At 33.2% G+C, this 17,230-nt stretch overlaps 1 protein-coding gene across 2 annotated transcripts; it reads left to right on the forward strand.

Moving 5' to 3' along the window:
* The first annotated feature begins 36 nt into the window (after window positions 1–36).
* Window positions 37–17,230, forward strand: LOC125679109 (autophagy-related protein 13-like). Of its 2 annotated transcripts, none has more exons than XM_048918061.2 (5): window positions 37–392; window positions 6,568–7,130; window positions 10,936–11,148; window positions 11,666–11,969; window positions 15,622–17,230. In XM_048918061.2, exons 1-5 carry the CDS (start codon window positions 210–212, stop codon window positions 15,859–15,861), a joined length of 1,503 nt encoding a protein of 500 aa, XP_048774018.2. In that variant the 5' UTR covers window positions 37–209; the 3' UTR covers window positions 15,862–17,230. The 2 variants fall into 2 exon arrangements, with proteins under 2 accessions (XP_048774018.2, XP_048774019.2); XM_048918062.2 differs by having other exon boundaries at window positions 55–392; window positions 11,669–11,969.

Here is a 17,230-nt window from a genome sequence, read left to right on the forward strand (position 1 = left end):
CTTTGGAATGAATTGTATGACAACTGTTCAAAGCGTGTTGTAAACATTGATGTCAAAATTCAAACGGCCTTGACAATTCAACGTGTAAACAGTGTTCACGGGAGGAAAGAAAGCATTGTTAGATAGGCAAAAATATGCCTTTTTCAGCTTTCGTCAACTAGAGTTGGTCAATTTTTCGGGATTTTTATTTGTAATATACTACAGTGTAGATGAGAAAGTGTACTTGTATCTCAAAAAGGCTAAGTATGTCAAAACTTAACCAGCAAGATAGAAAAGACTTGGAAAAATTCACAAAATTTTTAATTTATAAGAGTTTGCAGATAATTGTACAATCCAGACTTGGAGAGAGGATTCAGACGAAGTCCAAACCATTTTCATCTGGTGCAGACTGGGTAATTAACTTGTACTAATTTGATTGTTTAAAAACAACTTGGGCTAACAGTTTCAATGCATAATTAATGAAAGCAGCATGCATGTTTATCTTTACCACGTTAACTGTCAGTTCACATTCACAAGTGTTCTATGTATATTTGGCGAGAGATTCAACTTCACTTTGATATGTGGACTGACATCCATATGGTCATCAGCCAGAATATCACAAACTTAAACCAAACCACCTATATTGTCATGTGCAGGGCTATTGGAAGCAATTTCACATCTGAAACAGTCTTAACAAAGCTTTCCTGAGCCACTAGCCAGTAGAATTAGCAAATTTGACATTTTTACTTGCCCAGAAAATAAATAAAATTCAAAATTGGTATCGCATCATTTTATTCTGTTTCAATATTCGCTAAGTCATTGTGGTTATTTTCTTTGCATCATGTACAAAACATTAAAGGACACAATGCATGTTTCTAAACATTTTCATTTTTTCAGCAAAATTAATTCTTCTCATGCCTAAAACTACTTTAAATGTGTTTTAAAGGAAATATTTTGCGTAGTTTTCGAGTTTGAAAGCGATGAAATTCAAATCTTATGATATGCATATTTATTTTCGCTATTTTACGTGCCATTATGTGTGACGTCATATGCGCCCTCGGGTTTAAAAACATCTATTATCCATTTCATAAGCAGATTAGATTTAATCGACAAAAAAAACCCAATTATCACATTGACGGTTTGTAAATAATATTTCATGAAGATGTGCTGTGCTTGAGTGTACTAGTTGTTGGTAGAAAGGATTTAGACTGAATATTTTTCGAAGGAAGGTACGAGAAAAAAGATGTGGATAATTTTTTGTTGGAGCAAGAATTTTACCTTTAAAAACACACCCAGTCACCTTTTCAAAAACCGCTTGGACAGAGACCCTGATAAACTGCGATAAAATGGATATATCGAAGCTTATAAGCACTACATAATTCTGTTCTGGTCTTCAAATTCAATACACACTCGGATCAACTCACCTTCACCTTGTCGGTAACAACATACCCGGTATAACGTGCTTCCAGTTTCTACCAAATGGTAGATTTACAAACATTTTAAAGATACGAAATAATAAAACTTTTAATTATATAAGTAATAGAATATTGTATTTCCTAACTTTAAATTGAATTATAAAATCATTTCCTCAATGAACTTGTAACATCTTTTAAGAGTGCATCAGTATAACGCCGTGCTCCTATGGAGCGCCAAATTAACATAAACTCAAATAATTGAAGATATCTTTAATTATTTGAAGATATCATCAATTCAGTTATTGCTCTCTTTAATTGAATTAATGCACACATCAAATCAATTATTGCTCTCATCAAATGAATTGATGCGCACTTCAATTATTGCTCTCATCAATTGAATTGAAGAGGGCAATAATTGAATTAATGCACGCATCAAATCTATTATTGCTCTCTTCAATTCAATTGATGCGTGCATTAATTGAATTAATGAGAACAATAATAGATTTGATGCGCGCATTAATTCAATTATTGCTCTCTTCAATTCAATTGATGAGAACATCAATTTAGTAGAATCATTGCTCGCAATAATTAATTTAGAGCTCGGTGTAAATAATTTGATGATCTCTTTATTTCAATTGGAGATATCTTTAAATCATTTACAATGCTTTTGTATAAGGAATTAATGCGCGCATCAATTCTTTTAAAGAGAGCAACAATTCAATTAAAGAGATCATTAATTCAATTGTGGATATGTTGAATTGAAGATACATATGTATCTTTAATTTTATAGTTGCTTTCTCTAAAAGAAATATTGCTCTCTTCAAATGAATTAAACATATCATTATAATCATCAATTTTTGCTCTCATCAATTGATTTAATGCACACATTATATCAATCATTGTTCTCTTCAATTGAATTGCAGTGCACATCAATTCAATTGTTGATATCATTAATTCATTTGAAGAGATCATTAATTCAATTAAAGCTCACATCAATTCAGTTGAATAATTTTAATGCTATCATCAATTGAATTAATGCATGCAATAATTCAGAATTGAAGAGATCTTTAATTCAATTGTTGAGTTTATGTTAATTTGGCGTTCCATATGCTCCCACTTCCTAATGACGTGCAGATCACAATTCAAAAATAATAAGATTGCTTTATTAAAATAAAATAATATAATTTCCACTTTAAATTTGATTATTTTTACTGATTTGTATGTGTTGTTTCTTTTTCCCTCATTCCGAAATGCACTCGGCCGTGATAGTAGCTTGGCCTAGGACGTAGTTGTCAACAATGTAACGTATTGTATTTTGTCTGATCAAAAAATAAATAATAATTGCACTGTTTATTTTGGGGGGAAAACATTGCCAATTACAGATGTATAAAGGAATAACATTATCAAACAGTTTGTAGACAGCGACCCATATATTTTTTTCTAGCCCAGATTATTGATTTATTTAGATTTATGTATGATATTCTGTTCCCAATGGAGTCTTTTCTAATGGTTATTATAAAAAGTCTTGTTAAACATAGAATATTTCAAAAATCTAAGTTACATATAAATAATCAATATGTTTTAAAATATAGAATCCAAGGGCAATAACTCTGTTGTCATTGAATCCTTTATCAAGTTCATTATGTGATAGATTTTTCCGGATTTTTTAATAGTTTTGTAAAGAAACAATTTTATGAATACTACATGTATTATATCATTTTAACTAGTTTTTGTGAAATTTTGATAATGCTGTTGAAGGAAAATTGCAATTTTCTAATGTTAATTCACATATGATTTTGAATATGCAATTATGCATATCCCGCATCTTAAAAAGTGTGTTGACTGATGACCTATATATTTTATTTGATAATTTATTAGTAATAACTCTTAGAATAATAAATTGAAATAAATACACATTTTGAACTTTTCTCAAATGATAATCGATCATTAATGCAAGTAAGGCGTTACCATAAATCTCAAATTTTCTATGCATCCTGCAGCTCTATTTTAAAAGAGGCATACTAGTATATTACATAAACAAATATCTCATATTACTCACTAGCAAAAACAACAAATATTAATAATCTAATAATGGATTATTAATATTGTTGTTGTTTTTTTTCGGAGTGTGAAATATGTGATATTTGTTTATGTAAAATACATGTATGTATGTCTCTAGATAAAGATTCAGGTTGTGTTGAAAATTTTGGGAAAACTAAACACTAAAGTCTTATATATTTTGAACTAAGCATGCACCTAATGAGTATTGGTATTATTCATTGTATATGCAACAGAATTAATGTACTGGGTTTAACATGTTTAATATTTTGTTTGATTTCCCCTTTTTGACTGAACTTGGAAAATGCACAACTTAACAATTTTGATCACCATTTTCCTTGAGAAAATGATTTCAGAATTCCAAATTAAGAAACTTTTTAAGGATTTTTTTTCCTTGTGCTAGTTGACTCAAAGATTAGCTAGTGTATGCTCAAGAAGAAAAAGTGAAGATACTCGTAACAAATAGTGACCAATCTCATAACTTCTATAAAGAATACAAAATTGATAGTAGGGCAAACATGGAATCAGGTTCCTAGGAGGTGTAAGCATCCTCTACCGACTGGTCACACACGATGTGAGCCCTATTTCTTGATCAGGCCTGGATTTCTCAAAATAAACTGAAGTCAAACTAGGAGTTAAATCGGAAATTTTCTAATATTTTGACTGCTCTAATACAAGAAAACTCAAACTTAAGATTTAGATTTTTTTCGAGAAATCCAAGCCAGGTGAATAATCCGTAAACAGAGTAATCCGTTGTCAGAGTAATCCGTATTCAGAGTAATCCGTAGTCAGAGTAATCCGTAGTCAGAGTAATCCGTAGTCAAAATCAGTGTGTAAAGAACAGCCTTGTTTGGTATGAAACATGTCAGACAGCATTTTACCCAATGACAGGTTGTATTGGTAAATAGTTTCCTGATTGACTGAAAATATTCTACATGTTTGGGTCCCAAAATAATTTTTTTAAACTTACCTACCCACATATCAGAATAGGAATCACTAATAAGAAAAAGCATCATTGTAATGTCGCCCCATACATTGTTAAACTCAGAGTAAGAACATTTTTATCCCAACCACTCATCCCTATTATGGTTTTACTCATTCCATATTTTCATACTTTTATACTTAAAGAAAAACACTGTACATGGACATGTGTTTTTAATTACTGTACTCTGTCATGAATGAGTTGACAGTTTAATTTGAGTCATTCAAAAGAATTTAGATGGTAAAGGTCACATTTTGTTCGAATTTTTATTTTAAAGATTAAAATTAGTCCAAATTATTCGACTACAAATCATATCCAGTAAATAATAAAATTTTTATGGATAAATGCATTAATTTTATTTTCAAGCTTTTTAGAATAATTATTGTCTTCAAATTATGTCCCCTGAATTTTTGCTTTTTGGACAAAAATTCAATCCACTATCATAAAGTATATATAGGTTGACCCTTAGTGTAACTTTTGGCAAACATGCAATCATTTCAAAGTTGATGGATATCATTCATCTTTTTATACTTAGGTCAAAGACGGAATGTATTATGATATACCGTTTTCTCACGTTATCACCAGTGTGAGATCGACTTTACTCATGTGAGACAGCCATGTGAGATTTTTCTGTCTCACACTGCTGCGACGTCATTTGATTGTGACGGTATATATTTTCTGTAATTTATGCTACACAGTGAAGATATACGTTACACAGTGAAGTAAAAATATTTTGCATTGTTTTCTTTAAATTTTAATGTAGTATAGCTTTCTGGTGGACAACCTTGGGTTTTTTAGTTTACACTTGTAGTGTAAACCATTTTCGGGTATGCTCTTTCTGTCTATCTAATTAGTTTTTGCATCGAAGTTCAAATGAGGATTTTGATAATTTAGAATTTTCTGAAAGATCCTAAATTTATGCACTAAACTGTAGGTAAAATGTGAGAAAAATAATCCTTCATTATTTACTCATGTGGGATGGGGAAATTTCACCTCTGGAACAATATTCACTGTCTAGGACTAGGCAAAGCCTTGTAGACAGGATACAGATTGAACTGTTGGGGCCAGGACCATGAAATTTGGTACACATACACCTTATACCAATCAGAGGATGTCTATTATTTTCAAGGTCAAGGTCATAGTATCACTTAGTATAAAAACCTTGTTTTTATATTCCAGATTATTTTCCATTTTGAATACAGGTATTGCGCTGAAATTTTGTCAGAACCCCCCTCTCGGAGAAATACAAAATCAGTTCACATTTCAACTTCATTGGTGAACCATGACCAACGTTAAAGCTAAAAGAAGGTCAAATAATTTTCCGGACTTTTTCTCATCATGGATACAGATATTGCACTGAAGTTCTAATGTTCGTTGTTTATATAATATTAGAAAGGAATAAGATGATTTGGGGTACATGAGAAAAAACAAATAACGGCAAAATGAGCTATACATGTACTATCGCTTTAATCAGTGTCTCATCGGAAACACATATAAATGTAAACCTGTTTATCAGTCTCTTTCAACCCAAGAAAAAAAAACCAATGGATTATTCACTTCTTCATCATCTTTCTGAGTAGCATTAAAAGGGATGCTTTGAAATATTTATAAGTAGTGAAAACCCTTCCAGTCACATTCCATGTTCTGTATTGGTATTCGTTATATGAAATCGCTTGTATATTTAGAATTGCCAATAAAAATACATGCAAACATAAAATAATTCTCTATTATTACTTTGCTTTCGAAGTTTATCACAATGAAAATGTTTCTAAAACTCATCCCGATATTGGATTTGTGTAACATTGTGCTCATAAATCTCCTGAATGTTGACTTATGACTGACTCGGAGGTAATTACTCTATAATTTTATGATGTGTATACAGGGAAAGTAGTTTTCAATCATAACGTGTTAAAAAAATGTTTTTCAGATATTCTGAAATAAAAGTAAACTCAGCAATTCAAGAAAATTTTACCCATCAACTATAGGACGAGTGCATTTTGGCATTCACTCGTCCCAAGCCAATTCTAACTTGTCCAGAACGAGTGGATGAGTACTCTTTTCGCACCCTGAAAACATAGAAAAACTCTGTTGAATAATCAAGTTTTTTGATGATATATATATATATATTTTCAGTTCAACCTTGCAATAAAAGATATAGCAGAAGTACATTCTGAGACGAAGAAAGCACTCGCTGGACAGACAACTCTCCTGAGTCAGAATGTGTGTGTGGAGATTTCACTCAAAACTTCAGAGGGGAGTTCCATGGTGCTAGAAACATGGTACATAGGACTGAATAAAGAGGTCTGTGATATAAATGCTCGGGTTTCCTACACTGTCTACAACCGCATGGGTATAGCATTGAAGACCTTATTCAGCGTTTCTCGTGTCACTCCTGCATACAAGCTCTCCCGTCATCAGGGAGCATGTGCAGATGACTATGTGATATGTTACCGAGTGTACCAAGGGGAGCCCCAGATTTTCGTTCTGGGAGACAACTACCATTCTGTAAAGGTCGGATCAGTGCCAACCCCAGTTGGGACCATTTATATAAACTTGGCATACAGAACTAAGCTCCTCATAACACCACAGAAATCCTCTAGAGAGATCCCTTTTGAACTGAAGGATGATCATTTTAAGAGAGACAATAGTCCCAGGAGATCTACCACACCAAAGCCATGTGCACAGGGATATAGAAGGTAGGCAGAAAAAGCTTTGGATATACATGTTTTCAGTCTAATATTTCAGTTACGATGGAATTGTTTTTATTTGTGAGGCTTTCTCATTATACTTTCACACAGCATTTTTATATGCCCATCAAAAACAGGACATATTATGGTATGGCATCGTCCGTCTGTCTGTCCGGACATTGTGGACAGGATACAGACCGAACCGTAAGCTCCAGGATTATACAACTTTGTACATTTGATCACCATGATAAGAGGAAGATGTCTATGGTTTTTCAAGATTAGAGGTCAAAGGTCAAGGTCGTACATGTAGTATCGCTTAGTAGGAAACCCTTGTGGGCCATCGTTGGAAACCCACGGTTGATTACGCTTCGTTCCTCTCTCCATCACCCATGGGTCCATTCATTCCTACTCGCTCGTTCTCATGAATAATTAATGAGGCAATTTGATTTGGCGCTCATGGAAAACCATAAGCGAAATTGTCCAATCAAAAAGACACTTTCAGCCCATTTCGGTATACAATTGCTTTGATAGCAAAGTTAAGTTAGTGCTACCTTTAAAAACAGAAGAGTTCCATTACTATAACAATTACTTTGATTGGACGATATTTTAAAATATTTATTTATGAGAACGAGTGAGTAGGAATGAATGGACCCATGGGTGATGGAGAGAGGAACGAAGCGTAATCAACCGTGGGTTTCCGACGATGTTGTGGCAGGATAGAAACCAAACTGTACGCTCCAGGATATTACAACTTAGTATATTTGATCACCATGATGAGAGGAAGATACCTATTGTTTTTCAAGGTCGAAATTCAAAGGTCAAGGTCGTAGTATTACTTATTAGGAAAACCTTGTAGGCAGGATACAAAGTGAACCATAAGGTCCAGGATATTGCAACTTGGTACATTTGATCACCATGATGAGAGGAAGATGCCTATTGTTTTTCAAGGTTAGAGGTCAAGGTAGCAGTATCACTAAGTTGGAAAATCTTGTAGGTAGGATACAAACCGAACCGTAAGCTCCAGTATATGTTTTTCAAGGTTAGAGATCAAAGGTCAAGGTTGCAGTATCATAGTAGGAAGACCTTGTATAGGCAGGATACAAAGTGAACCGTAAACTCCAGGATATTGCAAGTTGGTACATTTGATCACCATAATGAGAAGAAGATGCCTGTCATTTTTCAAGGTCAAGGTCACAGTATCACTTAGTAGGAAAACCTTGTAGGCAATGTACAACCCGAACTGTTTGGGCTAGGACCGTCAAACTTTGTACACATACACTTTATGCCAAGTGGGGGATGCCTATTGTTTCTTAAGTTCAAAGGTCAAGGTCGAAGTAGCAGGATGCAGACCGTTTCATTTGGGCAAGGACTATCAAACTTGGTACACATACATCTTATGCCAAGTGAAAATATTACAAGAGAGTACATGATTTGGTTTTTTATTACGATGCAAAGAAAGTATGTCGCACCCTGATGATTTCTGATACTACTTGAATCCAAGTCCAACAAATCATGGTGTAAGAAACACACCCTATATTAGCCTTTAACGGGCGTATTATGTACCATTGGCGGTGCTCTTGTTCAAGATTGTAAACTAAAGAAAAAGTTGTGCAGTCTGATCATTCTGTTTTTTATGTTTATTAGGATATGATTAACTGTTCACAAGAATTCTTTTACTTGTATTATAATATTGATTAATCAAAAAGTTAATACTTCGAAACACCAGCAGAAAGCCCCTATAGAGTGGAGACCGAGTCGATCCATTGATCTAGATGTATAACTGTAGATCTAGATCAATGATTCGACTTGGTCTCCACTCTATAGGGGCTTTCTGCAGGTGTATCAAAGTATTAACCCAAGATGGCTTCAAAGTTGATGTGTTTGTACATGACATGATGATGTCACCATCCTGTTTTGAGTACCAATGTTTTACAAAAAATTTATGGTGCCTTGTTGTCGTGTAATATGTATTGTAAAATGTCATTTGATTTCATGGGCGCTCAGTTTTGTGGATTTCATGGGTACTGCTTTCCCATGGCATGAAATGCAAACCACAACAAAATATACAATTTATATAATGATTCAATGTACTTTAAACCATTATCCACAAAACTATAACATCTCAACATGCAATACATGAAACTTAGTGCCCATGGATTGAATTATTTAATTTAATATCTGGCTGAGTAGATATGTTTGTTATACGTGTGAGTATATTACTCCTACTTGTTTTAAATAGCGCTGTAAGAACTGGGTATGTGTCTGTGCGTATACTTGCTTACCAATTTTTCACTTTAATACTACGACCTAGTATCATATTTTCCAAATCAATGTCCAGGTTAAAGTTTATGGTCTTGAGAAAGTGCATGCAGAAAAGTTGTAATGTAGTATTTATTATGTAATATATACATTATTTTCCAGATAAGTTACTGGAAGATAATGATTAAAGTCAGTGTTTGAATTAAGGAAAATTATCAAGGATCATTACATGCAATGAGTAATGCGGCTTTTCCTCACTCGTAGTCTTATTAGCTTATTTAATCCTACTAGTTCATCATTTATCAGTCCTCTGTGAACTTTTCACTATAAATGCAAATGTCAGCCAGACTTGCCTTAAGTTGGTTGGATAAAGAGGAGATAATTTTCTTAAACGAAAAGGCATGCTCCAAATCCCTCTTAAGGTATAAGATAAATCACTTGAATAATGAAAATAGCCAAAAGTGTCTAGAAATTGTTCCTGCAAGAATCATTTGTATCTGAAAAATAGAAAGCCTCTTGAAAAGTTTCCTTGTACAATGAAGATTCAATAATGAGAATGAAAGCATTGTGATCCATAGACCTTTGGTATCATTTCAGATATAGAAGTGTGTCAAGATGAGCTATCTGTTGTTTAGATCTCTTATTTCCGGATCCTAAAAAGTTATTGGAAAGTCGAAGAAAAAGACTTAATTTATGATAACTTTATATTTAAGAAAACGTATTTAATAGACAATGTTGGGTTTTCAACCATGATACCCCTTGTTTTGTTAAGAAGTCTGCACAGGGTATTCAAAACTTTGTAAGTTCATCAAAACTGTGCAGAAATATTTGTGACATGTCAATGATATATTTCTTTTTTTACCTGAGTTTAAATGATTGATCTGCTCCACTCTGTGTATTTGGCATTTAAACTGAATTTTAGTGAAAACTATTTTAAAATGATGCTTTATTTTTAGACTAAAGGTGGGAATTCTTTAGAAGTTAAATATAAAACACTAAGTGTTACTGTTTAACAAAACCAGGAAGTTGTGTTACACAACAGGAAAAAAACACAGTGTTGAGAACTAAATGCGGAAGTATATATATGCATGTACATCCCTTTTGTTGTGATCTATTTTTGTAACTTTCCTATGAGAATAAGGTAAAAATATTTTTATTTACATAAGGCACTATTTATATACAAAACATGTGATTATAAAGGAATCATCATTACATTTGACTAGCACGCCTTTCACATCATATCGTGGTGAATATATGAAATATATATGGAAATGGACATTGCTATTCAATCATAGTTATGAAAGTACTACATATGTATGTATGCGAAGGATTTATAATTTGTTGTAATGTTGATATCATTACTTAAAAATGTTATAGTTTTATTAATCATGTTAATGTAAAATTTAAATATGGTACAGTTGTAAGAAGAATTTTCAGAATGTCCTAAACACAGCTTTTTAGAACATTGGCATTAAGTTTCAATAATTTAAATCATTAATGTCAAAGAATAAAATCTATGCTAGTGTCTGATCTTTTTTTCTTTTCACTTTTTCAGGAACAGTACCTCAGAAGACCTTTTTGGAGACGGTTTTGAAGTTCAGGAGCTGTGTTCTACTACCTTTGATAACAGCCCTGCTGAAGCCTTCTTTCATGGTTTGGTACAAAATGGACAGTTACCATCTAGTCATCTACCATGTCTACAGAAGACATCGAGCAGAACTCTAGAAGATGAAGAAGAGAGCAGGGCAAAATCAAAAACACAGGAAAGGTGGGATATTTTTACCTAATACTGTTCTACCTATAATAACCTTTGCTATTTTATTGTTTCAATTTCTTAACGGAGGTGTGATAATTTAAGTGACTTTTCCTTTTGACTTAAAAGCTTGATATGATTAGGAAGAAATAGATTTCAACAGAAATAAAAGTAGATTGTCAATATGTAAATCTAAAAAAATTAATTTTATTTTAAAAAGTACTTAAGGGTATGAATTACTGCAGCACTATACGCTGGCATACTTCATGAATTACCGTGTTAGGGCTCTATAAAGTATGCTGGCATGAAGTGTCACAGTTCATACCCTCATGTATTTCCAAGAATGAAAATGTGTGTCTTAAATGAACATATGAAAAGTATTACGTGAATATTGCAGAGTTAAATTACTCATAACAAGGCTCATAATAAATTACGTTGTTGATACAATTTCTAAAATCTGCATAAAACACACGAAAGCACACATCAATGACTATTCTAGAAGTTTTGAATACAATGTATACCTTTTTTGCAGTAGTAAAAAAAAGTTTAGTTTTGAATCATATGAGAAAGTTGGAGCATTTGCTGAGAGGAGGAAACCCAAGGAGATCTTTGAAGAATTTGAAGATGTGCCATTCCTAAGCTTACTTTTGCCAGATAACAAACCCGACACTTCAATTGAAAAATCTAGTGAGGAGCAGAATCTTCAGGAGTCAGATGACAAAGTCTCTGGGGAAAAATCTAGTGAGGAGAAGGCACTTGAAGAGGCCCTTCTTTCACCATCAGAGAGTAACTCCAGCAATGCATCAGCTCCAGATGACTTTGTCATGGTGGAACTGGTATGATTTAATTCATAGAATATGACACATCATCATATAAATGCCTTATATGGTTTTACTATCAGTCTTTCCATCCAGTTGTTAGCTTTCCTGTGTCTTAATTGATGACTTTGCTAATTCAGCTTTTCATTATTTATAGTCTAGTCAATCTAGCTCAAAAATTAGCAAAACCTCAAACTAATTGCAACAGAAATGAAATTTTGATTATTCATGCAAGAAAACACATGCAAACAACATATTAAAAATCGGCTTTTGTATTTCCATGGGAAAATTGGAATTTTGGGGTAAAAGGATGTGTTTTTTCATGAAAATCGCTAAAAACTGGAAATTGAAGAAAATGTCCATTTTATATAACATACAGTAAAAATAAGTTTCATATCTCAAATTTCAACCTGAAAATGTTCGATTAATTTTTTTTACAGCAGAATATATTCTTTCCTTGACTGTAATTTTTGGGTAAAATCTTGCTTTTTTGAATATAATTGTTAAAGATTGAAATTTTAAGAAGAAAACCCACATTTATAGCCGTATTTGATGTTTAGTTCTATCCAAATTATTGTGCAATTAATACTGAGAATTTCAGGAGTAATCTGTTTTAAAAACGATGGACACATAGAATTAAAAGCAAAATGAATCAGGCACGCAGCATCGTAAAAAAAGGGGGGGGGGGTGTGAAGATAATTTCACAATATTGCCTGAAAATTGACAAGTAAATTTTAATCCAAAGTTATAAAAATCCTTGATGGTGTGTGTGGTGGTGGTGGGGGGTGGGGGTTAAGGTTGTTCTCTCAGTTCAATTTTACACTTTCACTGTGTACAGTTCACGACAATGCTATTTATAAAAAAAAAAAAAAGAGGAGGGAGAGCAACCAATCTGTCTAAAAATCGACCTCTGTACGTAAAAATTTATCAACTTTGCATGTAATGATAAAAGGTGTAGAGCCATTATTGCTACGTGCCTGATAATTATATAAGTGATCATTTGAGTAATTGCAGTACAGTTCAGTCCATGTTTTTACAAGTACAACGGCTAGTGTCACAATTTGCCTTGCATTTACAGCGAAAAACGTTCAAAAGTTTATCTGGCGCGACTTGTAATTTAGTTTTAACGGATACAAGAATTGCTGAAAGCAGTGATAAGCCCCAATTCGAAGGATCCAAATTATTAATTTCTTTAGTCCACTCTATGACTTAAAAAATTCTTGCAGTGCTCCTTTTCTGCAGCTGTAGTTAGTAGTTAGTGGCAATGACTGAACTTATAAAAATGATATTGTGTTAGACAATTCTTCACATAGCAAATCTCCTATAAGTGTCTCTACGGTATTCCATCGTACAAAGTCGATATGACATCGACACCAGAATATATCTTTTTCTCTATGAAATCCTCATATAGGAGGGTGAAGATAATGAACAGTGATCCATCTCGTAACTCCTATAAGCAATACAAAATAGAGAGGTGGGCAAACACGGACCCCTGGATATACCAGAAGTGGGATCAGATGTCTATGGGCTATAAGGAGTAAGCACCCCCTGTTGACCGGTTAAACCCGCCGTGAGCTCTATATCTTATTAAGGCAAACGGAGTTACCCTTATTCAATATCATTGTGCCAAAAACGGCCTAACAATCTATATGAAACAAGTCAGACAGATTTGACCCTATGATAGGTTGTATTGGCAAAGTAGATTGTTATAACGACCATATAATTCGCGAAATGCTGACTTTAAACGAAACAGTTGAAACCCCTTCACCATCAACTTGTTTGTCAGTAGCCTGTCTCCATTTAAAAACTAATCATATACAGAATTTTTTCGCGATTTGTCTACATTTTGACTATACAGGACCTGTTCCGATTCCGAACATTCTTGACGTTGTGTCGCATCCTGTGAATGCATGTAGAAAGGGAAAGGATTGACAAACTTCGTTTCCTATAAAGACGTCTGGTTTTAACGATATTCTTCACTTATATTAGTGGCAAGATAAAAAATTCAATGTCTCACAAAAAACTAAGTTCAAATCATGATACTATGCGCAAGTGTTTACTTACATTGATTTTATTATTTATATTATCAATGTTTTATTATTATTATTATTACCCATGAATGACTCCCCAAACCTGAATTTGAAAAAGAAAAGCAAAAATACTTTACTTACTTAGTTTTATAAAAGTTTTTAATACAAAACGCTTGCTCAAATGATGAAGATACAAAATAACTGAAACTTTTAACCCGAATGGCTTTCCATACTTTCTTTTTTAACAACCGTAATTCCCCCTTGTAAATTGACACTAATTCTTTAAGATTTCATTTATAATTGATTATTCATAACTTCTAAAGTAAATATTGTGTTTTATAATTAAAATTAATTCAGTAGAGGGTCAAACAAAATATTTTGAAGCTTTATTCGCGAAAGTTCCCCGGGAATGGAAGTCTGCAAAGAATATGAGATGCTGAGCAATATTGTATGTATATAGAAGGTCTTAAAATCACCTTTTTAATACAACTGTTAAGCTGTTTAATTGCGTTTTTTATTACATGCACTTTAGATCGTTGTGTATAACTTTATTCCGATGACTTTCACAGTTAAGTTACTCCCCTTTACGTGTACAGCGTGCCGTAAACACCACAAAATATCGATGGTTTACTAAAATATTTAAGTCTAAATTTTAAATATTTCCCATTGTCCGATTTTGTCCGATTTTTTGTATGTTGTTAATCACGCTTTTGTTTATTAAATTCTGTCGAGTTTGTTTCTGTTGCAATTACTTTGAGGTGATTTGCTAGATTGACTAGACTATTAGATTTTTATGCATATCACACACACACCTTTTTATGCCCCCGAGATCGAAGATTGGGGGCCGTATTGTTTTTGTCCTTTCTCTCATTCTGTAATTATGTCATTCTGTCTGAAACTTTAACCTTGCTAATAACTTTTAAACAGTAAGTGATAGAGCTTTGATATTTCACATGAGAATTCCTTGTGACAAGACCTTTCCGTGGGTACCAACATTTTTGACCCCGTGACCTTGACCTTGGAGTTTGACCTACTTTTTGAAAACTTTAACCTTGCTAATAACTTTTGAACAATAAGTGATAGAGCTTATTCCTTGTGACAAGACCTTTCCGTTGGTACCAACATTTTTTACCCCGTGACTTGACCTTGGAGTTTGACCTACTTTTTGAAAACTTTAACCTTGCTAATAACTTTTGAATAATAAGTGATAGAGCTTTGATGTTTCACGTGAGTATTCCTTGTGACAAGACCTTTCCGTGGGTACCAACATTTTTGACCCCGTGACCTTGACCTTGGAGTTTGGCCTACTTTTTAAAAACTTTAACCTTGCTAATAACTTTTGAACAGTAAGTGATAGAGCTTTGATATTTCACATGAGTATTCCTTGTGACAAGACCTTTCCGTTGGTATTGAACCTTTTGACCTTGACATTTGACCTACTTTTATTTTATTTTTTACATTGGTCATAACTTCTAAATGGTAAATATTAGAGCTTTCATATTGTACATGAGCCATTCTTTTGACCAGATCTTTCTACTGGTACCAAGATATTTTCCCTTGTGACCTTGGCCATCTTCGGAATTGGCCATTATCAGGGGCATTTGTGTTTCACAAACACATCTTCTTTTTTTTTTATATAGAAAACCCCCTTTGCTGTAACAGATTCCAACATGGACCTAGGAACATTTTACAGGGAGTGCCAAAGGGCTCCTCAGCTAACCATGTGTAGTGATGAAACCACAATCAGTGAGGCTCTGGAGGAAATTTCTAGTCAGATAGAAATGTTTGAGTCCAATATTGAGGACTTTGACGACTTTGTTACCTCAGTAACAGAGAGTGTTTCTGTAGAAGATCGCAATGAAGCAGGGATTCTACAGTAGTTTACATTGTGATGTTGAAAACTGTACAGTGTTTGTGAATTCAAACCCATGTTGACTAGTTTGTTACTTTCACTTTCACGTTCTCTACTTGACATTTGAATGCAGTATATGGTGGTATTTTTGATGGATGTAAAAATTTGCACGTTCAAGGTGAAGGTGTATTCATTAATAATTTTGATGGTTTTAAATTTGGAGATTTATTAATAACTACTAAACTACTATAAAAAATAAAATAAAAGGGCAATTCTAAACCTACCACCAAAATAAGTTAATCAATTATAACAGATATTAATTAGGGCACTAAATCTTCAAAATATTGTCAATATAAAATCTATTTCGTATTTGAAATCCAAAACCTGGTAATTTAACTAAGTGAAGAAGTCGAGAAGAACTTGTCAGGATCATTGACTGTGTGACTGATGGAGAAGCACATGAGCCTGTTGAATGGGTTTTGCAGATGTGAATGTGAGCAATTTTTGCCAACTCTTCAGATATCCACATTCATGTGCAGATCCAGGAAGATCCTAGAGGGCTTACTACCAGCTATTTCTAGTGGGATGTGGGAGGTCCAACCTATACCAAAGGTCTCATACATATTTATTTTTGACAGATATCTGGGGGATGGGATATGGACACCTATAGTTCCCTGGATCTGCACATGATGTTGAAATGGATTGCAATATTTATATATAAATGTACAGGATGTAATCAGATTCATGTACGTGTAATTCATTATCAACTCATGTGCTGTACCTTTGCCAAATAATGTGATTTTGTTTTATTTAATACCTTCATGAACATGTATGAGTATGTATTAATCTTTTGAGAAAGGTTATTATAAAGAATTGCTGGTATTCTCTTTATCTTCGTTTTCAACAAAATATATTATTGCATTCATTGGTGGTCAAGGTAAATGAATATGTGTTGCTTACTGCCAGCTGCAATGTGATTGTAATCATCAAGCATTACGCAACTTGCTCGCAATTCTAACCATTGAAAATTGAAGAGTCTTTTGACTTTCTGCATTCAACTTTATTGGAAGAAAACCATCCACAATCTTTACACTAAGTTTTTTTGTATGCATTGCACCACAGGGACTTGCTCCTGTTAAAAAAGTGTAAACAACACTTATATTCAAAATATAGTATTGACAATACTAAATTTTGAATATAATACTATTATTTACAAATTTTTTACAGGAATAAGCCCTTGATTGTATTTTTGTTTTTGTCACATTTTATTTTGTTACTAACAAAATCAAAACAAGACCCAAATATGTATTGTGAACTATTTGCACTCTCAGATATGTTTCCTGTCGTTACATGTTCCTGTTTTTCAATAAATTGACTTTTGGTTCAAAATAAGTCAT

This window comes from Ostrea edulis, chromosome 2 (genome assembly GCF_947568905.1).
Source record: "Ostrea edulis chromosome 2, xbOstEdul1.1, whole genome shotgun sequence".
Taxonomy (NCBI): domain Eukaryota; kingdom Metazoa; phylum Mollusca; class Bivalvia; order Ostreida; family Ostreidae; genus Ostrea; species Ostrea edulis.